General features: G+C 38.1%; 1 protein-coding gene across 1 annotated transcript in view; it reads right to left on the bottom strand.

The window, feature by feature from the left end:
- Positions 1 to 27,306, bottom strand: part of HS2ST1 (heparan sulfate 2-O-sulfotransferase 1) — an 82,974-nt gene extending 55,668 nt beyond the window's left edge. The window contains exon 1 of the mRNA XM_063344439.1: positions 26,864 to 27,306. Coding sequence (XP_063200509.1) covers positions 26,864 to 26,987 — 124 coding nt within the window. The 5' untranslated portion in view covers positions 26,988 to 27,306. The remainder of the gene's footprint in view (positions 1 to 26,863) is intronic.
- Between the last annotated feature and the right edge of the window lie 536 nt (positions 27,307 to 27,842).

Raw genomic sequence — 27,842 nt, 5'->3', positions numbered from 1 at the left:
TCATCTCTTTGCTTCTAAAAGCACAGATTTGTAAAGTCCTAAAACAGAAATAAAAGAGATATATAACACAAAGTCAGACACCATAGAATAGTACAAAATACAGTAAAGTATTTTCAAATATCTGAAAAGATCTTCACATTTTCGATTTCTACTCTTAAAAGAAAGGGGAAAATAATCTGGCAGAGAGTTTTCAAGGTAACTATTTTGTACTATCCTCCTCTCCAAATACTATTAATAAATATCTGTTCTTTGCTCAGCTTCTTTCCTGTACTAATTAAAACCATTTTCTAGACTAGTCAGAGAATGCTTAAACACTTTTCTGCTGAATTATGATCATTTTCACTTCATCCCTTTCCTTATTCAATCCTTATTTAAACTGATACAATGTAATACCAGAGCTATGAAGCCTTAAGTTTTTTTATAAAGGAGAGACTAAGTCACAGTACAATGTGTTCTTACATGATCCTAACATAACACATAGAGGAATTAGTTACAATTTTAACTAGTTACAGCTTAACTAGTAGTTTGAGTCTTTGCCCAGAAGGTAGGAAGCTTCATTCAGCGTCCTGCCCCAGAATAGAAGCTCAGATGGGCTAAGGGTACGGTCAAGTTAGTACATTATTTAGATGGTGATCACCATTAAAAAACAACTCACAAAGCATAAAGTTGATCTTGATCGACCCAGACTGTTATTACCAACCTCACAACTTGTCACTGCATTAAATATTTCATTATTCAACCTCAGCTAGAGGAAGCCCCAGGCTAATCTTGCCAAGATCAAACTGCTATTTAAAACCAGCACTAGATCGTGTAAGTATTCTAAGATATTTCAAAGTATCAGCCCCATGCATACTTCCAAATTCCAAAATACGACTGGCAAGCTTATACGGATTATACCAGACAATAATGAAGCAGTTAAACTATGTCTGTACAAAGAATTTTATTTAGCGAAAAGCCAAAGATTACATCCATTTATTTTTTTCCATCAACTTGCATCAACATGTAGCATTCACTGTGGTTTAGTAATTTATTTTTCAATGATTCACCTAACCCTGACTTGCTTTAAAAGTAAGGAATCAGATTATCACAAGATCTCTGCTCAGGACTGAAGCTTGATGGACTTTACTGAAAGAACTCTTGTAAATATAAAAAAGAATTCCTATTCCTAGTAGTAAACTGCCAAGCACAGTACTCCCACTGTACAATGTACTGGTTGGCAGAACCATGTCAATACCAGAAGCTTCCTTTGTAAAAATCAGTTATAAATAAAATTTCAAGTTGCAACTGCTTAGCTAACCAACCAATACATTCGTATTACAATTTAAAACTATGGAAGAGAAAGCTTTTGTATTCTACTATCTTTCAGTTTATTATGTAGAAAACAAGTTTGGAACCCAGACATCATGCATTTTTAAACCTCTAACTAGCAAAAATATAGCTTGATTTTAAATATTTTGGCCAGACTTCATTAACACTAATTAGAAAGATTTGGATTCTGAATTGGAAAATGATTCCTCACATGTTTACTATTTTAAGAGCCATTCTCATTTACTTTCTCCCACAGGCAAAAATAAATAAATAAATAAATCACTCTAAGAAATGCTTGAAAGCAGCTATAATCGAGCACCAGAGTTGTTCAACAGTTGTATTTCCATAATTAAAAAACAAAACAAAAATAACAGGAGGATATGGAAGCCTTAAAGGTACAAAGCGGCATGGGATACATAAAGAAAAATTTTCTCAGGGGAGAAAATCTGATATGCCAGAGCAGCAGTTTGTTAAAGGCCTCAGAAAAGGGAAAACACTGCATGTACAGAACTTCAGGGATAGAAGGTTCAACACAATACAGTAGCTTAAGCTCATCTATGCTTCCAGTACTCTTAATACAATGCTAACAGTCTTGTCAATGGCAATTCCTTCTCATCAACCCTCCTCACTTGTGAATTAGGCAGGGGAAGATAGGATTTGTCTCTTGCTAATCAATGTTTAACCATTTTAACAGAGACACTTGATTTCTACATTTAAAGATTACTTTCAAAAGGAAGCTTATCAATTATACATACTTTGCTAAAGCAAAAGATCATAAATTATTCTCAAAAGACTTTTGATCAACAAAATGGAGCCAGGGAAACCAGTCATGAAAAGTCCCTCTTGAAATCTAGCAAAATGAAATGATCTTTTGCTATTAAACAAAAAGAAAGAAGAGAAAAACTATGCTTTTCTTTACAAGTATCTGCAGAATTATGACAGATGACAGAGCTTGCACAATCTAAAACCCAACATTGCTCAGAAAATCTGCAACTTTGCTGTGATGTGGTCTCATGTACTTCACAGAAATTGAAGAGTATTACCTGAGCTTGGAGGTAAAGAAAAATTTAAGTGAGAGGTGATATTTTCCAGTGTATTGGTTCTGAAAACAGCATTTAAGAATTTTGGTTCAGTGACATCCATGTTCAGCCTGTGATACATCTGTGGTGCTTAAAGAACCAGAAGAAAAATATTTCATTTGGGTGGCACTTTTTCCAAGAATGCCATCTACAAATCCAATTTCAAAACCTGATGTATGAGCCAAGACTTTAATGACAGAAGTTAAAGCATATTCAGTTATTTCAAGTAATAACAAAAAATTTAACCGTAAAACCATTTGTCAGGAAATACAGCTTTGTTTCTAAATATGTCCCCAAAAATCAATGTAACTTAAAAAGCCAACTTAAAACTTCTATTGCAATCTTCATCTATAACGTATGAAATCAAGAGGGTGTCTTCACTGGTAACACAAAGCACTAACTTCAGGAGAATGGGGGCAAGCGGCATCGTCCACAAACCTTTCCTAAATTGTTGAAAGCAGGATAGAATCTGTTGCTAGGCATTTGCTAGTATTTTTAATGCTTTTCCTGTCATTTATTAATAGAAAATTATTAATGAATTCATATTGTATTTGGAAATTTCTGACCAGCCAATCTAGTCAGACACTTCACATGCCCGTGCCCTGTGAAGCCTTTCTCTACCCTCACCCCCAATCCCCTCAAATAAGTAGGTAGTGATAAAATTGCTTGAATGTATCTGAGCCCCCAGTCCAAAGCTCCAATGCTCATGTACTATGCTGTTCCTTCATCCAAGAGATTCTGCTTCTGGTCAAGCCTAGAGTTCATGTCAAACCTTGAGGGATATCAGTGTAAATGGGGCCATGAGCTGGCGCAAAGCCCATTCTACTGTCTCTGCCAAGGAGCACCACCTTTGGCAGATGGGAAGGTCAGGCCCATGAGGCAAAGAACCACTTAAACCAAGATAGGAAAATCCATCTGGGAATATGAATCAGAGCTCGTTTATGAAGGAGGCGCAATGGATTTCTAAACACTTAGCTTCAATCTACTGTGCTAACACTGACTGCCAACCACCACCAGCTCAGTTCTCATGTGGATTTGTAACAGCACATTTGGAAAGGCTAACGTGTATCATCAGGGGATTATATTTTCTTGAATTAATATTCCAGAAACGTGATGATCAAACTTGATTACTGCCACTGAGATACATTAATATAAAGGAGCCAGAGCAGAAAAAAGGAACAATTCTATTTTTATATAGGCTGTCCCAGTAGAAAAGGTTTGAACTCTTCAAATCAAAGTAATGTCAACCAGTTACAGTAATGGGGTTATTGAAAGTTCAATTACATTTTTAAGATTTTTTTCCTCAATGAAAAGTGTTACTTCTTAATTGGGAAAAAATTGCAGTATATCATTATTACTATCATCATCATTCTTTTTTAAGTAATAGGGCTTTTCTTCACCAGAACTAAAATGTCTAGGTTACCCATTTTATAATTTTAAACTAAAGATGTTTGGATGAAATCGGATACTAGCCAAAAAAATGACTTGAAATATTTGCTTCAGTTAAGTAAAATAAAGCTTCTCTGCTGGGTAGCCTAGATGAAGGAAAATTACTACAGACAGATTTGGTTAATCCACACTTGATTTATCTCTATGTCTGGATACTCAAAAAAGGGTAAATAGTAACTAATCTCATAAAATTTCTGTTCCAGTATCAATTTAAAATCTGAATTAAACTGGAGTTAAGCACAATAAATACATTAATGCAACCCTATGGTTACAGAGAACTGGCCATACTTAGGATATTGGTTCATTCACTTCACTATCTCGACTAACTGTGGCCAAGACTCACTTTTCCTAGTTTGTGAAGACACAAACAATTAGCATAAGACAGAAAAAAAATTAAATTTCCACCTGACATGACTGAAATATGTACTGCAGGAGAAAAGCTGAATAGCCTAATTTTTTCTGTTATCAGAGTCTTTGCACAGAAAGAATCTGGTTATGGGTAGTCATATAAACAATTCAGATTAGCAAAGCTGCAGATCAAAGCCCTCATCGTCCCTCGCCCCCAAAATTTAAGATAGAAATGCTCCTATTTTCCATTTAAAACTCCTCTTTGCCAAAGTGGTATTACTTCTTACTTTGCTGTGCCCATCTGCAAGATGTCAGACATATCAATTAGATATCATAAAAACACTCTACTCCCATCAGTGTGTTTTGTAGGCAGTAGCTGAGAACAAGTGACACTCTAAGTTAGAAGTGGATACAAACATAAATAGCACCTCCCTGGAGATCTATATGTGGACCCCGAAGCATCCTAGGAATCAGGTTCCCAGACTCTGAACTTTAGCTCTGCACGGCTGCTGTCTTTATGAAAAGAACTCTTTGGCTCAGCTACAGTTGTCATGGAAACAGCAACTTTGATTTTTAGATCTTTGGTATACGCAATATTTCAGCCATATGTTGCATGCATTTAAGTTCTCTACACATTCCTCCTCTTAAAATCCGAGGGAAGAGAAACTGAATGATTCCAAAGTTCAAGTAAATGCATGCAATGTACTTCTCAACGAGGAGGAACATGCTTGCAATCCAGAATAATCACAAATTTAAGCTACTACAAGCATACTTGATCCGTGTTTTTTTCTCTGTCCCAAACATTTGTGACAAGACTGCACTTGAAAAATTAAGTCTGTTTTTTCTGATAAAGGCATGAGATAGGCATAAGCTTGCTTCTTAACACAGCAAACTGCTTGTTGCGCATTACTCCTGCATTACCAATGTCGGAGAGAGGTTCCAATACCGATCACACAAGGGGTACTGCTGGGCAGAAAACAAGCTCTCCGATAACCCAATCGGTTTGTCTGTCTCTCTCCTAACTGGGACCAGCATGGTACTTGACAGCACCTTAGGAGGCACAGTAGTTCCAGCCTTGGCCTGACAGCATGCTGATGCTATAGTAAGCCTCATACACACATGCTCCCCTAAACATTACCCCCAGTATCCAGTGACATACCAGACTGAGCTATGGTCTTGATTCCAGAAAGAAACCAAAACACCACAACCAAAACCAACAAAGACAGCAAAATACTAACTAGCTTTTAAAAGCCAATGAAATAAAGCAGTGCAACTGCTCACACACTTGGCGTTACAGCCATGATTGCCTGTGTTTCCATATTTTCATTTAAAAAAAAAAAAAAAGAACAGAACTATTATAGCTGCTCTATTCCGTCATCATCCAAAAAAATCTGGATAGGCAACCAGAGGGACAAAGAGCACACACTTCTCTCTCCCTCAGGGTGGTCAATACAGAGTCACAACCTCAGTCCAAGCAAAGAGCACCCTAACAACATTTCTTCATAAAACAGAGAAGAGATGACTTTCTAACAAGTTGGCAATCATTTTCTCAGCTACATTCAAACTCTTCACTTCTGAAGCCAGGAACGCAGACACCTGACCAACAATTCTAAAAGTTTACATCCAATGAAACAATGACTAATTTAGGAAAATGGAGAATCGGGTGAATACTAAAGGTCAATATGGGTAAGATCTTTTGGAACAGTTGACTTGGAACGCTGTGCTGTAGCTAACTCACAGCTTCCTAGATTAAACACAAATCACACCATCACAATGTACATATTTGAACTTTAAAGAGATGCCCTTGTTTTATTTTGCACATTTTCATTAAAGAGGTTCAGTTCTAATTAAAACTATATAAATAAACCAGACCCAGAGGACTCTGGTCTTTTGAAGTCAAATGCTATTAGGAAGCATTCCACACTCTCCAAAATGAAGGCTTTTTCACTCTGGGTTTCTTCCTCCCCACTCCTGGGGATAAGTAAGCAAATAGATCAATCAATAGTGAAGAAAAAGACAAGACAGCAAGTTACTTTGCCATGGGAACAACGCTTAAAATTCAAAATAGATCACTTTCTCCTATTTAAATATAAATGCAGTTTAAAGCAGCTGCTACAATGAATGACATGTTCTCAATGTAGAGCTACTACCACAAGGGTTTCCAACCTCTAATGTGTGACAATATCAGCTATGGAACAGAAATACAAGCTACAAACCACTTTATCTCCACCTTAAGCACATCACAAACAGAAATCAGAATGCTCAGGCAGGAAAATAACTGTTGCTCTCCTCTCAAGCAGAAGAAATTAAATTTCAAATGTTTAAAGGTAGTTAAACAGCAGAAGTACCACTCCTCAACTATGAAATCCAAAAAGCCTAACTACTTTCTCAAGGAAAAACTGGGGAAACAGTTTTCCTTAAGGAAATACAATCAAACAAACAAACTACCTGAGAGATAAAAGTGCGAGTTACTTTCTTTTTCACTGTACTATTACAAGTAATAAAGAAGAAACGTGTTATCTTAAGATCTGTTATTTATTCCACCAACACACTCAGAATGTAATCCGTCAGTCATCCTTAAACGTGTTCTATCATGTTTCATACTGTTATAACACTGAAAATCTATGCAGTGCTTCAAATAAATACTAAATTCACACACATTTAAGCTCTCTCCAAATGCTACTTAGACCTTTACAATTAAGATCTGGGGTTTTTTTCCTGGTTTGCTTCCTATAAAGAAATGCTACTGAACCCCTGAGTATCGTATGGACAAACCTGAAACCAGCTCAAAAATAAAAGCAGCACAATTGCACAAATACAGTTCCATGCAAGCTCAACTGTACTGTTTTTGGACTGGAACTAGATATTCACAGTATTCAATAGATGGCAGACAACAGATTTTCGTATCAGTAAAAAAAAAAAAAAAAATCATTAAGCACTGCAATATCAACTCCTTAAAGGAGTTTGAGGAAGTTTTAGCTATACTTTCATCTCCATACTATAAGAGCTCTGTATTTTGATTTACAAACTAAGTTGCTAGTATCTAACAAATAAATTGAAATGGAATATTTGTTGGCATTTTTAGTTTGGAGATAATATGATAAATTCTCTGCTTTCAATTTCATATAATGCTGCCGTTATCAGAGTTCTATCTAGTATTTGATTTCAGTAAAAATTGATAGATGTCAGAACATGGCATGTGGTTAACGCAACCGGTCACTTAAGCTTTATCAGCAGCTGAGTGATGCTGCCAACCCACCACACACATGAACAGCATCTGCAGATGGGTCAGGAGGGCAGAACAGAGGAAAAACAACCGACTCCATGGCAAGGAGGAGGCTGCTACAGAAACACTGCATAGTATTTTTGTCCACATTTTAAAGTAGTTGGTGGAAAACTAGAGAGGGTGCAGAAGTGCCATAAAAATGATTCAAGGATCAGAAAGCTACCTTACAATGAGAGGCTTAGGGAATTCAATGTGCTTAGTTTTTCAGAGAGATTGAGAAGTGAGATGATTACAGGATATAAGTACCTTCACAGGGAAAAATACCACAGGGTGGAGGGGAGGGGAGGGGAGTACAGAGAACATAACAAGATCCAGTGGCTGTAATGCGAGACCAACCATGTCCGGATTTTAAGAAATTGAGGCCTTATTTCAAAACAGTGAAAGGCTCCAAAGGTCATTCATAAATGAGCAAATGAAATGCTCTGTTTCTTGTTGATATTTTCAAAGCAAGATTGGATCTCCACATGGGAGATATAGATTAGCAAAACTTTTCCTTAGGTACCACTTGAAATTTAAGTGACTAATGACAAACAAAAGGTCAGCCTAAGTCTTTAATTGCCTTCTGAAGAGGCAAAAGCGATGAATCTGCACAATGCTGAAGAACTGTCAGGCAAGTCCTTGCACGAAAGGATGAACAGGATGCGTTAAGGGACACGTGGTATTTAAGGGAAGTGGCCTGGTGCATACATTACCTAATGGGGTTTATTAGTTCAGACCAAAGCTCCAGTGTCCTTGTTCTTGGACAAAGGCCAATAGATGCCTGAAGAAGACATAAACACAGGTCAAGCACATGGTCATATCTTCCTGATGTATTTACCATTGTCCACCTACTTGCAACTTGTTAGATAATGAATTTTTAGATCAAAGATTTTTCTACCTCTAGTTTGTCTAAGCATTTCAGTAATCATTATATGCTGTGGCACTGCGTTCTACAGTTTACCAGTTTGTTTCATTTTTTTTTTAAGCAATCAACCAATGGTGTATTTTTGATGGCATCCTAGACTTGTATAATAAGTATTCCTTGCTCACTTTTTCCACACTACTTATGATTTTACAAGCTCCTACCTTTCATTTCTTAACACGTTCTCCCAAGTCTGATGAGTCTTGGTCTACTTAATCATTCCCAATATGGGCAATGCTTTATTCCTTTGATTATCCTCACCAGTCATATATCTTTTCCAACTCTGCTATAACCTTTTCCAAGATGAAGGGCAAGAAAGGACAATGCAGCAGAATTGCTGTATCCAATGGAAAAAAAAAAAAAATCTCCCGTGGCTCTTCACTTGTTTTTAATGGCTTCCAGCATGCTATATGCATTTTTGACCACTGCTGAGAACTGATGCTATGTTTTCATAGAGGTGACTTCTCTGAGTCCAATATCTCCTTCCTCAGTGAGGACAGACCATTCAGAATCTAACAAATGTAAATTTGTGATTGTTTTTTCTCAAAATACATACAGATATTAGATATTGCAAAATTGAGTTTCATGTGCCATTATCCAGTCACCTGATATTGATTCTTCCCCTGAATAGCTTGTTGTCAGCAAACTGTCATCCCACAATGCACAATAATCTCTAAAACAAACAGAAAAGTGCCTCTCAAGTTCAAATCATGAATTAATGCTCAGTAAAAAATACAAGTAACAAGTCTAATCACAATCCTCAAAAGATTCAGTTTTTTTCAGCTAATTAACAGGACAGAAATGCTTTTAAAACACATTACAAATCTCATTCAGCTACCATTCAACCCTCTCTCTAAAGCATTAGAAGGAGCAGGAATCAGATGTAAAGGAGGAGATACCTGCAGAGGTCACACTGTGTGGTTATTTTTAAAAGCCCACACAGACCCCAACACTCAATGATTTAAAGTCCACTATTCCAAAATACATATAAGCAGTTTCCAAGCAACAGAGTTGTTTTTATTTTTGAGTTTTTTTAAACAGACTTCTTCAGAATTTAAGTTTAAAGATACACTTTAATAAAATGCAAAAGCATTCCCTGGGTACTACCGTATCCAGTGTGACTATATTAGAAACTTAAGAAATCTAATTGCAGAAGTACACTCCAGATTAATCAATTTTACTATTAACAACTGTGTATTCCTCCAAACCCCTCAGACTTAAACCAACCCTACTATGTGCCTTTATTAAAGACTGGAAGGGCAATCATGGGGTTTCTTTTACTGTTGAAACTTCAAAAGCTTTTACTAGTTAATATACAAAGTGATGTTACAATGCTGAGACCACATAGTTCCAGTTAGCTTGGAGGTAACACTGTCCTCCCTAAGAGAAAGTGCTGTGAAACCACACAATAACTATTTCTCATGTGATGAGCATGAGAATAGCATAGTGGCAATAGGGAAGGGGAGGAATATCAAATTCACTGTCTAGCTCCTATCTCATTTCAGTAAATCTGTGCCTAACATGACTTTATAATTTCTGTGCAACAATACATCTGCTTAGTGTTTTATGTTCTCTTGGTAACACCGCTTTCTGCAAGAGTTTATATTACATGAGAGTGCATCATCCAGAATTCATTTTGTTCCTAACCATTTGTGACATTATTAACCAACTGGTTTTCCTGTGCATTGGATAAGAACAAACATTTTGGACATTTGAAGTTTTCAAAACTTCAGACTGTATGTTTTATAATAGTTTTCCTTGTTCACTTCATTTCAGGCCCATATTCCTGGCATAAATTTCACTACAGTAGGATTTTAAAACATGGTTCATGCAGACACGTCTACAGTTAAATTATCTGTTGATTTAATGTTAAGTTTATATTGTGCGGTTTGTAAAAGAGAAAAATCTGTTCAGAGACTGTAAATTTAAAGGGCTCAGTTTAAAGTCACTTAGACCCACTGGGTTCCTATTCTTCCCCAAAGCCAAGCTTGCACAGACTCTTGACATCCTTCAGCTGTCTATCCTCACCCTGCAGATTGTTATGTCTAAAAATACAGTAATTCTATTATTGTATATAGAGTGCCACGAGTTTGAATAACCAGGCTAAATTAGCTTAAGATGGTATTTCTTATTCTCAAACTTATGTAACCCATCTTTATTTCCACTGAGAGATTACAAACACACTGCCATTTTCTGAAGCAACAGGCTTATGACATTAGAGGTAAAATAACATGTGAGGCTGGAAAGCACCAAAAATTCTACAGTTATTCTGACCTTCAGTACTTCCTTTGTTTCCAGAAACAGACTTCAAAAAAAAAATCCCCACAAGTCTTTGTGTATTATTTATTACAAATTTTTTTCCCTTTTTTTTTCAGAAAGAGGGAAAAGCTCTCTCATTAATGGTAAATCCTATACTTTTTTTAAACTTACCACATAGTTAGAGTAACAGCAAGGCCTTGCAACAACAGCTAACATAGTTATCGTGGGGAATAATTCATTTCCAGCAGCTTTTAAATTCACCGTCTGGCAAAGGGGGTAGAAGAAAAGAAATTGTCTTGTCCCTTGTTCTGAGGGAGATAAGTTTTCTTGCATTTATTAGTAATTGAGAAACCTAAAGTGGTACTAACAAGAACTTGTTGATGAGTTGGCCTGCGATAAGTGGAAGACCAGGCCAAAAAGAAAACACAAAAATCTGTATTCATACAGGGGTTACTCAACATCTCTCCCATTACTTAATTCTGGAGAAAGTTGGTGGTATACTTCCATGAAGCACGACCAAGGAATCCCATATGCAGAGGTCTGCTATACCATTCACACAGACATCAGCGAAGTATTCCATTTGCAATATCTCATAAGAGATTTTTAGAGAAGTCCCTCACTGACTGTTCCACAAATTCCAGTAACAGAAATACCACAGCAAGTTTTCCACTTAAACAGTAGGGCCATATATTGTCATTAGAGAAGGAACACTGTTAAAATATGACCAATTTCAGCTCTGTGGTTTCAGATCAATATAGCAAGTCTTCAAGGAAGGAATAAGACTCCTTGAAAGACTACACTTCATCTTTGCAGACGGGGGGGATAAAAAAAATAAGAAAAAAAAAATCAATACATGAGAGGTTGTTTTCCAGAATGTTATGAAATGTTATCATCTTACAAGCAATTTTACATGTCTTTTCTGTTACCAGCATCATTTACAGTATGCTGTTCTCCTTAGCTGATTTTATTGAACTTATTTGCTGAGTAAGTGGTATTCAGGCTACTTACAGGAAGAAACCATGGAAGTGTCAAAGCAGGTTAAATTTTTGAATTAGCCAGTGAGCCCCCAAGGCCAACAGACTACTGCTTATCTAAGGAATAGAATAATAAGCATAACACATTTGTCCATATACACATTAAACATAGGAAAGTCTCTAATAGCATGATTTTATTATGAGGTACTGTGCAGAAATAATATACTGACCCTGAAACAGTCATCAGTCTTCTAAACATACGCTGTCTCCTCTGAAACATTAGTTTAATGGGCTTAATCCCAATTAATTTAAAAAGTAACTAACTCTATAAAGGTTTTATTTCAGTGCCTACTGAACATAGTTATTTAAATAATTAACAAACCACATGGACTAATAACTAAAAATATTTCAGGAAATCCTTTAACCCCAATAAAGATTGTTTCAGCACTAAGATGGGTGCAGGACTCCAAGGGAAGAAGTTGCTCTATATTCTGTGTGATATACAATGGAACAAATGGCATAGAAAGAAGGGAAGACCCATAAACCTCTCTTTTGTAGTAACTTCAGGGCAACACATATCACGAACAGACTGATGCTTAAGTCTACATCATAAATGCAGCACTTCAGAAACATGCAAGTCAGCTGTGGAACAAATACCTGGGCAGAAACATGGTTAGAGAAGCCAAGTTCCTATCTTCAAGAGAGGGTGCAGTAGCCTGAGTAAACATACTGGCTCATTCAAACCTAACTCACATGGTTTAAACAGGGTAAGGGAGACTAAGTAGTTCTTGGTCAGGCAACACAAGGATACCAATACGGTTTTCTATCCATAGTAGTATTTCTCAAATTTGTATTAAGAAATACCAAGTTTAAACTCGAGTATAAATACAAACAGTGGCTTTTTATACATACATAAGTTTATAATGTCATACCTGTGAAGGACATTGATCAAATAGAGAGATTGTGTCATTTCTGTATTAGGGTGGTCCCTATGGATATTTTAAAAATTACTTCCCATCTGAAATATGAAGACTACTTTGTTTATTTTTCCCTCCTCATATAAACCAAACATCTATATTCTTGGGACTTCAGAGATAGGGGGAGCAGAGGCAGAAGTGTTACTAAATATTTCCAAGCTTGATGACTATTTGTGGCCCACACCATTAGTATTAATCTTCTTCTGTCCCGTCACCTCTTGTCTTGCTATGAATCATCACAAGACCCTACAGCCCCAACCTTCCCTCTGCATCAAGTACGGACTCTTTAAAGATGTGGGAAAATTACTTTCCCCAACAGACTCTGTTTTATTTGATTGTTACTCAATGTTACAAGGCTGCACTTTATAGTCTGTAAAAGTTGTTCTGTTCAGTCAGTGGTTCACAAATTAACCTGTAAAGTGGCAAAAAGCTCAATAAAACATGTTCTTCATTCTAACATCACAGCCAAAGCTCACAGAGCATAAAAGGGAAAATCTCCACAAGACACGCAAACAAGGAAAGCCACATGCACTTTGTTGATCCACTGGCTAAACCACTCAAGGCAAGAGATCTTAAATTTTCATTAGAAAAAGCCACTCCAGCAGCTGACCTTAGTAAATGTTCTTGGATGTTCACTTTAAAAAAACCAAACAACCCTCCGTCCTCCAAAAAAACCTCACCAAACCAAATAGTTTCTTCCATGCCAAAACATATTTAGCTCTTTAGCAACCAATCATGAAACCACTCACTGTATAGCTTTATTACAAATATTATAAAATAAAAAATACTAGTCACAAGACTGCCACCAGAATTGTTAATAATATGCGAGTCTATCACATAAAATTCTCAAGTACAAGTTACACTAAAATTTTCTGGTCAAAGCAATCTCTTTATAAAAAAAAATAAAATAAAAATCCAAAGCACGCTAAATTCACCTGAAATAAGCCTGCAGTTAAAAAAAAAACAAAAAACAAAAAAACCAAACAAACAATCCAAAAATCAGATTTAGAATGCTAGATGAAAGTATCTAGTTAATGCTTGAACTACTACCCTACACAAAATTGTGTCTGGTTCTAGTTTGGAAACAGAACTACTTCATTTAACAAGCATTCTGTGACGCCTACTGGAGGTTACAGTCACAGAATGATTAATAAGTACTTAAGTGCAATTTAGGAAGTTTGCTTTAGATCAGACTATCTTTCATTCCAAAAAAGGAATCAAAGCATAACTAATTTTTACATTTATAAAATCAGTATTGCTGTCAAGGCAGCAGAGTACAATAAAACAATAGCACTAAAATATGTAACTATTGCAGTAAGCTAAGCCATAGTTTGGAAAAGTGCCAGCTGTTACTTGTTTTCTAAAGAAATTGTTAGAGAAAAACAGCTACTGTTATCCAAGAATACTTCTGGCAACTAATTCATATGCTCTTTGACATATGCTAATAGTTCTTGAATGGTACACCTCCTATTTGGTAATAATTTAAGTGCCATACTTTTCAAGGAATGTTGGGATATTTTTAGCTAATTTTGACCTTGCATTTAGATCAAACAGGAAGCAGCAATAATTACCCTCAAATCATTAAGTTCTTTCTGTCTACAAACTGCTTAAAACAAGGATTCGTTACTCTGAAACCAAACCAAACACTCAAAACCTGTACGAGGGTCTCCCTGGAACGAGACGAGGACTCATACAAAACCAATTAGCACACACTGTGTTCCCATATTCCATCTTGCACAGCATGCAGTTGCTTAAAATCTTGTCACCACAAAATGTTCTATATTAAATACCGCAGGAAGATTATGAAGGGTGTTACTGAAACTACACAAGACAACAAGTTTTGTCAAGTTTGAAATCAATGCATTTCAGATCTTTAAATATCACAGGTTTTTTAGCTCCTCAAATTCCTTGTAACAAAGGTTTTGAATAAGTGAAAAAGAACAATCCCTTTTTATGATTTTATGTCTGTACCTGGTTAAGCCTCATGAGTTGGTATAGATTTAAACTACCTGGTAGTTCCGCCTCATATGTATTTGTGAGGTCTAGGCGTTTTTCTATAGAGAAGCCAAATACTTTTGCCAATTTAGGTCACTATTTAATTGTGGAACCTGATACAGCAAAGGTTGAAGGATTAACAGAATTTGCGGAGAGTTTCTAGACAAGCGATTCCATCAAGGGCAGAAACCCCATCCAAATCAATTTCAGGATATCTGAGAGGATTTTCATATAGGTTTCTCTTGCATACTAGTTACCTCTAGAGTGCCATCTCATGTTTACATTTACATCCACATACTTAATATATATTATGTAAAGGAGATGTAGGAACGACCACCGTATTTCACGTTCCTGCTGCTCTATGAATACTTGACAGATTTTGTTGCCCATGTGTCATGTTGTCAGACATTTAATAGGGTTTTTTCATACTTAAAAGGCACATGACTTAAGTGCTATTTGTATTTCCATATTGGTTTAAGATGGCATAACAATGAGGGAAGCAAGTCTAAAAAACATTTGCCCTGTTCTCCAACATTCATTCTTGAAAACTAATATTACAATCTCAGTTAATATGTAAAATATTTTCTCACAAAACAAATATTTTGTATGTAAATTCTATAGCACCAGTTTAAGAAATTTAAGTTTATTACATCCCATTACTTAATACAAAACAGTAAATGTTTTTAACTGCAACCTTGACATAAGCTTCCACCAGTCAAAGAGTGTACATATAATCACCACTAATGCTCCTGGAAAATATAAAAATAGCCATTCAGTTTTTAAGGGCTTCTTTCTATGGCCTAGAACAAGAAAAAAAAAAAGAAAGAAAAACCTCTTTCAATATCTTCATTCCTCCTTCGCATGTGTGTTTTTTTCACTAAACTTGATGTGTGAATAATATATCATTTCTTTTATAATTCTCATATTAAGACTGCTTTGCCATCTGCACTATGCAATCACACATAAGTAGGCACATAAAAATCACTAGAAACAATGTTTTGGTTTGCTCCAGTGACCACAAATGTTTAGAAAAACGCTCCCACAAATATGTCAGCAAGACCATGTTTTTCAGAGTACAGTTTCAAAAGCACAGACAGGAAAACCAGAAGAGGATATATATAAATGTTTTACTGTTTGATTTATCGTTTCTTTCTGCCAAACCACCACCTCAGTTTTATGTTGGTTTTTCACTTGAGAAAGGAGAGGAGGGTTTAATAGTATTCTAGAGGGTAAACGACAAAGCAATAGGAATTAGAAGTAAGTACATTTTCACACTGTTAAGCGAGAGCAAAGCCAGCCTTGAAAGTAAGTGTATTCCCCAATACTCTCTGCCTTTTTGTTGGAATCAGACAGACTGGATAGCTTACATATGCAAAAGTTGCACCGATTCTCACATCCACATCCTTTTACTGCTCATTTCCCCTCTTCAAAAGTTCATCTTTAATACTCTCCTCTAAGCTTGACCACGCGCTTACAAGATAAATTTGCCTTTAGGCCAAATGCATTTAACATGCCTCATGAATAACTAAGAAGCCTGACAAATATCCTCTACCAATTTTTTCTGTGTTGGATGAAGGCATGGCTGTCCTTTCCCATCCAGAAGCAAACATACGCCATCTCTGCAGCTCAAAGCCCAAAGCATTAAACTAAACTGAAATCAAGAGTGCTTTAACTTCACGCTCCATGCTCAGATCTGCTGGCGGAGGAGCTGGGCACACCTCTGGTTACCACCCTGGCTGGCAACGGGCTGACACTCTCCCACGAGGGTGCCGGGAACGCTGCTGGGGCAACAACATTTTATGTGCCCACTGCTAACTTTGACAGCTCATCTCTCAGGTCTGGCGACTTTCCAAGCCCTTTTATGAGCCTCCATGACTGACAGCAATTTTACTTCATTAATCGCTCCAAAATCTCTCCTCAAAATTCAAAACTTTGGAATAAATGTTGTTTCAGCAGAGCTCCACGGAAAAGTTTTTACGTAACCCTAACTGCTTTGGCCATTGAATAGTTTCAAAGATATAATTCAAGTTTGTACCAGACATGACAAGATTTGAACATTGCCATGTTTAAATGTAAGCTTAGACAGGTATTTCTGGTCATTCAGCCTTTGCTTTTGACTCAGAAAGCATGTTTGTGAGGCAGTTCAAGGCCTAGAAGAAATACTACTAGCCTACTAGAAGGTAAGGAGTTCTGGTACTTCTCATAGCAGGAAACACCTGGACTACTGCATACGCATTAAACACACAGACTGTTAACCCTAATTTAGAAGTATAAATCAAGCAGTATGCCAGAAATTTTCTAGGATTTTTTTACAGCTTTATCAAATAAAAACATGAAGTATACTCCTGTTGAAGATAACTTTAAACCTTAAACAGGTCCTGCTAAAACACTGGAGCTACTGCAAGTTTTGTCTTCACTCAAACCAACAGCAGCTGCACAAGTAGCACACTGGGATTCACAATTTAGAGAGCAAAGGGAGGGAAGCCCAGCAGTATTTAAAAAATAAAGTTTGTTTTAATAAAAGTAGGAAAACAGTAACAACACAAAACATTCCAATTCCTACTAAATGATCATACTCCAAAAGATCGTTTTGTAGACAAGAACATTCTCCCAAAAGAAAATATACATCTACTCTTGAAATGCAATCTTTGTAAGTGAAATGGAGTCCAAAAACGTACTCAGTCCCATCCCACTTTACACACTTTCAAGTCGTCAAATTGGACAGCAAGATCTAATCGCTTCATCATAAGACAGCAAACTATTTATTAGGTACTTATCCTCAAAAGCTTGCCTTGTTGGCAGCATCACCAAAGTTAATTTGCCTAAAAATCTATTAAAACAGACTAAATTATTCTCAGATAAGCAGGAGGGCTTTGTAAGCTTCTTTTCTTTGGCTTTAAAAAAAAAAAAAAAAAAAAAAAAAAAAAAGAGGCAAACTATAAGACATTCAATATTTCCAAAGGCACTAACTTGATTAAGGGAAAGCATTTTAGTGCTATGGTCATCTCAGCCCAGTTCCGAGGATAATGTAACAAGAATACATGCAATTATAGATATTTTGCTGGGAAAATATCTTCTCTCACTTTTAAGAGCACACACTGCTGAAGTTTTACTGTTAAATGAGATGCTGAAAAATCTTGGCTCCAAAGTTGTAAGTGGGAGTACAGCTGAAATAGGATTCTACCTATGAAACACTTCATTCAACACCGGGATACAAAAAAAATTTAACATTACAACTTTGTTTCCAAAAACATGGATCCCCATACAAGGTATTTTGTGTACCAGATAAAAAACCATCTCTTCAGAAAGTGATCAAACACTCAAGAGTGTTTTGGTCAATAGACAAGGTATAGTATTTTTGTCCTTTAGCATGGGAATAAAACCCTACAAGATACTACTTTTACCGCAAACAGTAAAAGGATGTGTCCGGACCCAGCTTTTGTAAAAATTAATAGCCATTTTTGAAGGAATCAAAAATTTGAAATTAGATCTTCCAAAAAATTATTTTCTCCTCAATTTACATCTGTCATTCAAATGCTGAGAGTGTCAAAATCTTACACTGCTTTGTTTTGTTCTGGAGACATTTTTGAGTCTAATGTGTCAGAAGGAGATTCTATCATCTTCACATCCCACTTTTTGACTTCATTCCCTTTTACTCTAAATTGGTAAGTTCTCAGAATCACAGAAATCCTTTGCTCGGAATGAATGATCAAAATCAACTCTGATGTAATACAATCAATTGCTGATTAATGCTTTTTATATTAAAACCCGTTGCAAATGCCCCGTTTTGCAAAAAGAGACTTCTGCTACTGCAAAACCTCCTCCAAAGCCCCCCACAGAATCAATGTAAAGAAATGCAGGTATTTCAAAGAAAACACAGATATGCTATTGATGCAATCTTTCTGAATACGTTCAACAACAATATATACAGAAAAGAAGATAATAGAAATATTGAAAATGGAAAGATATGCAGGGAAAAGATTCAGGAGAAAAAAAAAATTAATTAGCAGAAAGTGAGAGGAACAAGCATAACCTCTGTTCAACTGCTCTCATATCTCCAAGTTCCTACATGGTCTCGACAGCCTTTTTGCACCTTTTTCAAAGTGAAATGAAATGCCTTTCAATTCGTTGTCCAAGACAGATCAGTCCTATACTACAACACTGGAAAATATAGACAGTGAGAGTGAGGAATATATACATACATAGTATTTATATTTATTATAATCATACACATTATAAATTTATACACTTCTTACTCTCCTTTGTCTACACAATTTCTATATATATTAAAAAAACCCAGAAGAATAAATAAGATCTTTTTCTGAGAGAAAAATCACTACAGAAGTAAATGGGGAAGATATGCATTTTAATTTGAGGAACCTAAGATCCCATCCCCACACTCTTTACAGTTTTGCAGCAATTATGCACAAGGTTTGCATAAACACTTCAAAATCATCAAAAGCTGTTTTATCAAAACAGCACTTAAGTTTTACATATGTTTCAACACAAATTAGTATTCAGAATTAAACAGCAAGTTGATAAAAAAAAAAAAAGGATGTCAGCTGTCATTTTAAACTCTAACCGGATATAGAGAGAGAATGGACGTAAAGGAAGGCAGAGGCAGACAAAGACTGGACCAAAGCGATAGATAGCTTCTTTCCAAATACTTTTTGTAATTTAATTATCTTATTAATTTTCTCACTGCCCTAGACTCCTAGCCACTCATGATGAATTTTATCACTACCAGAAAGCTTGAATAATAATTATTACAACAGCAATGTTATTGGAACATCAATGACACAAGGGTATTGCAAAGTAAGGACAACAATAATAGACTGAATATTAAAAACAATAAAGAGACACGTGGATGTAGCTGGGCTTCCTGCAGAGACATTTGCAAACAATACCTCTATGGTAAAAATATGCTCTTAATTTATAGCCATAAAAAGCTAAACTACAGCAATGAATTAATCACTTGGGAACAAACAGACATTCGATATGAAGCCAGACCCTGACACTCAGGGGAACAACCTGCAATAACATTGATGTCCTGATAGTCAGCATATTCCTGACGCAAAAACATACACGTATGTGCAACATGAATGCCTCCACAAGTATCGCGAATGTATACCTTTAGTGAAGTGCCTGGCCATGCCAACTATAATCAGCACTAGCAGTATATTTAATACAGGCAATTACTGATAGGAATGCCAAATGGAGTGACTTCAAACTCAAAAGGTCAAGTGGAGAGGAGTTGGAGAGTGAATAAAGAACCAACTGACCCAATTCCAGGAAGAAAAGATGTCAGCTTTTCTCTCCTAAGCAACTGAAGACTTCTCTGAATGGCGCCTTTCTCAAGATGCTGGGCTTCAAACGCAACTTCACAGGGCCACGAGTTTTTAGGGAAGTGGGCAAATCCAACAGAACTGATGAGCCTGAGCATCACGTGAAGCTATGGGTTTGAATAAGATACTGCCTGCCCCCCAACTAGATAGCGAGTAGGACAGATTGCAGTTAAGAGTCTGCACATATTCATTAAAGGCTTCAGCCAGCTGGCCAAATTTCAGATGCCTCTCTCAACACTGGACTCCTTTCACTCAGTCTTTTATCCTTTTTTTTTCTGGTTGAAAAAATAATGCAAATACCTGTAACACTTCAGCTATTTTTCTATAGCATGGCACTTTAATTATGCTTGCTAGGCTAGTATTTCAGATACATAAACAGATAAATAGCACCACACTTCAAGCAAAGCACTTACCACTATTTTAATACTGCTTTGACAAGGTTTAAATACACTTGAGGTAAGTGACAAAAACTATGGACTGCACACAACTACACAAAAGGCTGTCTTTTGACCCAATTAAGTGGTAATCATGGAGGATTCCATATGCAAAAGCCATCCATTTCCTAAAGAGGAATAAGAATTTGAGGGAAGGCATTCATTATCAGAAGACAAGACAAGTCTGTCCAGAATAAGTCTAACAGTGAGTGACTCAGGGTTGCCAGTCAGTAGATATGGAAATTACTTGTTCATGAACTGTTCTCGTGTCCCTAACTTTAACAGCCAGGGACAATACAAAGCTGTGCAAAAAAAGAATCCAGCTGCCAATACATCAGTTTTCTGAAATAAGGAAGAAAAAAAAAATCCTACTATTTATTTCACTTCAGATGTACATGATAAACTGGAAAGCAATGGTTTAACCTGTTATGCTAACACCAAAGTTTAAGTAGTTTAGCAAGGACTGTTTGGAGTTTGTTTTTTTTAATTTAATATATGTACATTTTATATGTGTGAATATAGATACGTACACACATATACATACATAAAACACACGACCAGTCAATTCTAATTTAGTGAAGCATTTGGGGTCTCTGGTTTTCTAAGGGTTTTTGCTGTGTTTTAAACCAGCTCCTTTGATAATAATCTCCAGTGAGAACTAAAAAGAAGACATGGTAACTTCCAATCATTCGACTTAAAAGGCACACTGCAGACATGAAAATGTTAGTTACTTTTGCCATGCTCAGAAGTAGAAAATAGACAAGAAAAACAAGGGCAGCATTGGCGTGGCATTGTGCCACAACATCATTGTTTTAGTTGCTTTATCACAGAGTAATTAAAGGCATTAGAAAGTAGCCTATTCTGATTTCCAGTAGTGCTACCACTTTTCCTTTTACAGTGCCAAGCACATTACTGAAACCTGCCAGGTTATTTCATTATTGAAATGACCCTATCACCCTTCCTACGTCGAGAAACAATGATATGGAAGAACAGGACCTAGAACTCGTTTAAACACTTTCTCCTGAGGTTCTCAGCCTTGAACTATTTCCCTACCTCATAGCTACCATTACCAAATCTGTAATACTGCATTAATTCACAAAAAAAAAGAAGGGCATGGCACTTGCATTTCTTTGGCTGTACAACAAGCCTTTTCTATCCTAAACAGCTGACTGTAATTGTGGCTCTTTTCAGGATATTCCTGGAGGATGCTATTGTAAGCCTTTGTGCTCTTCAACTTAAATTTGTGCATTAACAAACTAACATACACAGATATGTAGTGGCCCAGACCTGACCTTTTCCAATGGAGAACTTAGAACAATGCAGCGCCTTACCTGGTGATCACCTACCCCACTGCATTAGGTGGCTAGAAGGACTGGAGGTGTTTGCTTTACCTGATTTCTCAAGTCCATTTCATCTCTCAGAACTGCTCTCAAAATATCTCTAACAAAAATATCCCCTTGCCAGATAACTCCTCAGAACAGCATCTGCTATTAGAAGCAAATGCACAGCTCTCACCACACCACTAATTCTCAAAGCTATTTCACTAAAAGCTCAAGGCCTGCAAACTAGGTACAGCAATACTAAAGTTTCTCATGTTCAGTCTTCCAGAAGAGGAAAAAAAATTTTAAAAGTTGTGCCTCTTATTTCCACTGTTAAAAACAGATGTTGGAGTGCCAGCAAAAGGGGGTGAGATGAATCCTCAGAGCCCATTAGCAAGTTTGAACTGCCTTGGTGTGTGCTTGGGTATGTGCACAGTTCTGTATTAGTCAAAATTCAGACATGACCAATTTCATAGAAAACGCAACAGCAGCATCTGCAACACTTATTCCCCAAAAAGTTCTAAATAAATATAAAATCATAAACAGTAACATAATAAATAAATAAATAAATAGATAACGTTCATACAATTGCTCTATATCACACTTTTCAATGGGAAGTAGAAGTGTGGTATGGGACTAGTTTAAAATTTATTCTGAAAGTGTCTGGGACAACCAGGGGCATGGTGAAGGGTAATGGTAAGGGGGAACTAAATGGAAAAGTATGAGAACACCAGTAAGGCAAAGTGGAAGATGTTCCACTGGCTGGAGATATACTGAGGAAGCAGCATTAAAACTCTTATTTCAGGAAACATGGTACACAAGAAAACAGCTTCTGAAAGAATGCCTCCGGCTACTCAGTAGAAAATAATAACTATTGCGCAGCAGAGCTATATTTAAAAGAAATGCTAGTAAATTATTTGCATAGCTGCGTGCAGCCAGAACTGCCAAAAATCACAACTACTCTTTATAAAAGAAGTTCAAATATAAATAATATACTAAGGAACCATGCATGCTATATTATGAAGGACAATTTAAGAAGTCTTCTGAGGCATTTTCCAAACACATGCAACTGGCAGGCCTATTGACAGGAGATTTTTTTTTTTTATAAATGAAGGAAACATAATATGCCTATTATTTCAACATCCCAAAAAAAGTAGAAACTCTTCTATTTCTAGACAGCATAAGATTTAATGATTGGGAAGTTAAATCATTTAACTTCAAAGGAACAGTGATTTGTTAGCTACTTGCATAGTGCTTAGAAGGATACTACACCAGCAAGGGCCACAGGCATTAGGAAACCACCTTAAAAAATAATTTAAAAAAAATCTGGCAAACAATTAATAATGAATTAAATTTTCTTCCCTAGGCTTAGGAAAAGAGCCTTAGCCTTTCAAATTATTCACGTATTTACAAACAAACAAAAAAGTAAAATATTAAGAATTTCTTTCAAATGACAGACTTCTATATGCTGAATTAAGAGATACTAGTCAGAAGTTTCTTTATCCCTTAGCAGAAATACAGTATTTCTAACACAGTACAGCTAAACCATGTTTCAACATGATCTGAAGCAATAATCTGAAACAGTAATAAAGTTGTTCGATCCTTGCTCTCCCTGTTACCCATCTACTATCCTCACCTTCTCTGATCAATCCTACAGACTCTTCCTCAAATGAGGCACTGTCTTCCCCCACCCCTCTACCCAACCTTGAAGTGCTTGCTACTGTAGAATAAAGTTAATTAAAAAAAAGAACTAGAATACATACAAACTTCCCTTTTCCCTTCTTTCTCCCCACCAATGCATTACAAAATCTTGGGGAGGGAGGAGAAGACGTGGCTGGATTACTTCCAGCTGGATCAGTTTTTTGATCCAATTCACCATGAACACTAATGGCAATGCTGGAGATGGCATAGTAGGTGTTTAATGCTAGCTCAGTTTAAACCAAAGGCAGAGCTGCACCCACCAGGCTTACAAAAAACAAAGGGGCCGGTCAGACACTATTTCTCTTCCAGGAATGATAGAACAAATCTCTACATTTGCCTTTCACATTCAATATTCTCTATTAGGGCTGCACATTCCCAGAGCTAATGGGCAAGTACCTACACCAGGCTTAAATAAAAACGTTGAAGTTCTCACTGTCAAGTCGGGACAGCTTAGTCTGGAGAGAATGTCAATTTAGCTGCCCTTACATGTAAACTTGAAAATAATATGAAAGATTAATAGCTGTATGTATAAACCTCACCAAAAAAGTACTTCAAACGGGGTTCTGACTGCTTGTGATCTCACTGCTACAAACTATTTGTAACAAGCTTAAGAAGTACAACAGCTGCAGAGAAGTTACAATTAATATTTTTATTTATTTAATTACGGAGTTATCTTTCATATGATGAAGAAACCCACCAGTTTAGAAATCTTTTTAAATTATATTAAGAACATAATAATCTCATCACAGAGGGAAGAAAAGCAATATCAGCATCTGTGATGGTCATTTGCTTCTATCTCCTGTACTTCTCAACTTAAAAAAGAAAATTTTTCCATGGTGACTGAGTTTTACCTATGTAATGGCTTACAGGATGAAAGAGTTTCCCATTCTTTTTTTTTTTGCCGAGAAACAAGCTCCAATTTCATGTTATAGGCAAGATATTTTAACATGTTGAACTGAAATTAACCCCACCCCCCCAGAGAATCAGGAGTTGCTTATATGCGAAGAAATTAGATAAAACCCTTTCATTCAGAAAGTATGACTGAATATTATTAGAACTGCTGATAAGATGGCAGTATTCGTTTATTTGCTATCAAATCTGAAGTAATTTGGTTTTCCTAATCAGTGCCTAATTCTTACAATTACCTTCCAATATGACCGTTTATCATCCGACATATCAACACAGACCATAGCATGGTTCAAAACCCAGTACCCAAACAATGTGCAATGTGACTTGTAACATCAAGTGCCCACTGAAACACAAGTGAGAGGCCAAAAGAACTACTTTGTTGTTATCGTCAAATCATAGTATCACTTCTTCTTCACACAAACACACCCACCCACCCCATTCTTTTGTGGGGCAGGGAGAAAGACTAGAATTCAGATGCATTGGGCCAACTGATTAGTCTGATTTGGAGAAAACCATTCTCCATATTAAAGCTCAGTAGAAATATCACCAACCATGATGAAAAAAAAAAAAATCTGTAATGAAACCTTAACATTTTCTAGTCATAAACCACATACCAAACACTTAAAAAGAGCAACATTCAGACAGCTAGAAGCTTTTTAACAAAGCATACTCTTACATTAAAAAAAAACCAGAACCTGAGTTCAAAGCTGTTGCAGAAAGCCTTTTCTTCCCCTCCTCACGCAGGTTTTAGAGGTCACTAGTAAGTTGCTCACAAAGCAAATCTTTACATCATACTTTTAATAAACTTTACAATAGTTTTCCCTTCTCCTTAAGAAATAAACACAGTAATTAGATTCTTGTCTCAAAACAGTATGAGCTCTGTATTTTAATCCTCTAAATATGAAACTTAATCATGGCCACTGTGTATACATTAAGGAGGAACAGGAAGTTTTACCAGCAAAAATTTTTATTCTCACATGCATTATGTTAATCTTTTCACATCAGGAGGTAGATTTCCCTAAAGTAACATACACCGTCAGCAACAGAGGCACTGAAACCACGGGTACCAACCGATCTAAAACAGATGTATACAAAATTCCACTGAATCTGGAGCGCTGTATTAGCATCTGCTTTAATTATCTTCCAATTTCATTCATCTTCTTGTTCAATTTTTTGTTTACAGTTATTGAGACCCTGCAAAAATTATGCCTTGTTGATAACTGGTATGAACTTTCAGTTGGAAAATATGCAGAGCAAAAGCATCCTGAACTCAAGAAGGCAACCACTGCCATTTCCAGGGTCCTAAACTCTAATATCCAGTTCAGAGAGTGCAAGGTGGAAAAGAAATGCCAAGAAGTAGAATCCCGAGGGCACTCATACAGATCAACATTAAGTTATGCTGACTCTGGCTCTGTCAGAAGCTCACTGTTAAACTTCCCATGTCACTCAAAGTCGACTTCTACTTTTAATACTAGCAGGAACACTACATGCGCTTTTCTTCCTACAAATTTGAAGTGTTCATAGTCTAAATATCTTAGTACAGTCAAATAATATGAGAAAACAAAAACAAATCAACAGTGTTTGTAAACCAGCCCCTGCACTTGTATACACCAGAAGTCCCAGTGCTTTGTTTTTGCAATCCCTAGGCACCACAAACTAGGTTCAGAATGGTATTTTTCGCATCTCTGAGACTCTTAATTAAGCAATATAAAATCTATACAAGTTCTGCAGCCTTACATACAACAGACAAAGTATTAAGATGTTACCTACCAGACAGATATTACGCTAAAGAGCTCTTTTTAAGGCAGGAAAAGCAAAAGGAATCTTACACAAGAGTTTCCAAGTTCGTCATTATTCTGTTTAACTACAGCTCAGTGGCAGTCTAGGAGATCACTGGCTACACTCAGCAAACGGCAGAAAACAACATCTTACATTCAATGGGAGTAAAACAAATTACCCATTTGTCATTAAGAACAATGCCTTTAGCTTTTCTTTTCTTACACACTGTGCTTTCCTTTACAATGCCAAGCCTTAGTAAAACGTTTGAAGTAGACATGAAACGTGAAGAAGACCACAGCTCGCTGCAGCAGCCGAACCAGAGTGACTTTGGGCACCACCGCTGCTGCTGCTGCTGCTCTTCTCGGCTGCCGGTGCCTGTCGGCAGGCACCGGCCGGGCAGACGCTGCTCCCAAAGGCTTTGAACACCGCTGCTCTTTTCGGAAAACCCATTTAAGACCCCAGACAGAAATATTTATCTTTCCAAACGCCGGCCTCTCCGAGGTCTCATGATCTCGCAAAACACACGCGCACATGAACTCAAAGGCCAAGGCTGCTGCCCCTGCTGCGGGCAGCCCCTCCTGCCGAGTCCCCAGACCGTATTGATCCGCTCCCTCATCGCTTCGGCCATGTAAACACACGGGAAAAGCCGCCCTCCGTGCGCGCCCCCCCGGCCCCGGCACACAGCGGGCTCTGAGCCCGGCTGCCGACCCGCCGCCGCTCAGGCTCCCCGCGCTCTGCCCCAGCCCCCAGGCCCGGCCCGTTCCGCTCCAGGCCGCCGGCCGCGCCCCGCCGCCGCTCACCCAGCTTGCCGCGGGACTCCTCCAGCTTCTGGATCTGGTTCTCCAGGAAGAGCACGGCCACCCCGAACACCAGCACCGCCAGCAGCTGCAACTTGGGCGGCAGCATAATCCTGAGCAGCCCCATCGGCGGCAGCAGCAGCAGCAGCGCCGCCCGCCCGGGATCACGACATAACGCGGGGCCCGGCCGCGGAGGCCGGCGGGAGCCGCCGCCGCTGCCGCAGGGACGGCGCGAGCGAGGGGAGGCGAAGGGAGCGCGGCCGGGGGCGCGCGGCAGGGCCCGTCGCCGCCGCTCTCACATCGCCCCACGGAGCCGCCCGGTGCCGGTCCCCGCTGCCCCTCACCGACTGCCGCGCGGCGGCCACCAGCGCGCGCCCCTCCCCCGCCTGCGTGCGCTGCTCAGCAACCGAACGCCCAACCGCGCGCCCGCCGCCACCGCCGCCGATTCCCGGCGGCGGGACCCGCCCCCGCACCCTCCGCCATTGGGCGGTGCTACCGCCACCTCGCCTCTCCCGCGACCGGATTGGCCGCGCTCCGGCGGCGCCCCGCCCACGGGGCACTGACTCCTCCTCCTCCCCCCCGCTGTTCTGAGGTGCCGGACTGAGGCGGTGTCCCGCCTACATGCGACCTTTCCTGATTGGGAGGCCCTTTTTGAAGTCCCGCCCACCTCCCCGCTCTCATTGGGCACAGGCACCGCGGCACTTGGGAAAGGCACGATAGTATTGCTCAGACCGTCTGTCAATCGCCGAGTCTAGGGGCCTGTATGCCGGTTGGCAGCATCTCTCCGGGTCGAGAAAGGACCCAACTCAGGGTTGTTTCCTCCATGCCTGACTAAGGCCAGAGAACGGTATTTCCTGTATTCTCGCTGTGAAGCACTACTCTGACCAGGCTGAAATAGCTTTACTGTAGACTTCTCGCAGAGGCTCCGAGTTAGCTGCTTCTGTTTGTAGTGCCGGGAGTTGGGAGCAAGTCAACCCCCTTC

Source organism: Chroicocephalus ridibundus, chromosome 8 (genome assembly GCF_963924245.1).
Source record: "Chroicocephalus ridibundus chromosome 8, bChrRid1.1, whole genome shotgun sequence".
NCBI lineage: Eukaryota > Metazoa > Chordata > Aves > Charadriiformes > Laridae > Chroicocephalus > Chroicocephalus ridibundus.
Note: the sequence above shows the minus strand (reverse complement) of the source record. Positions and strands in the feature narration are given on the sequence as shown.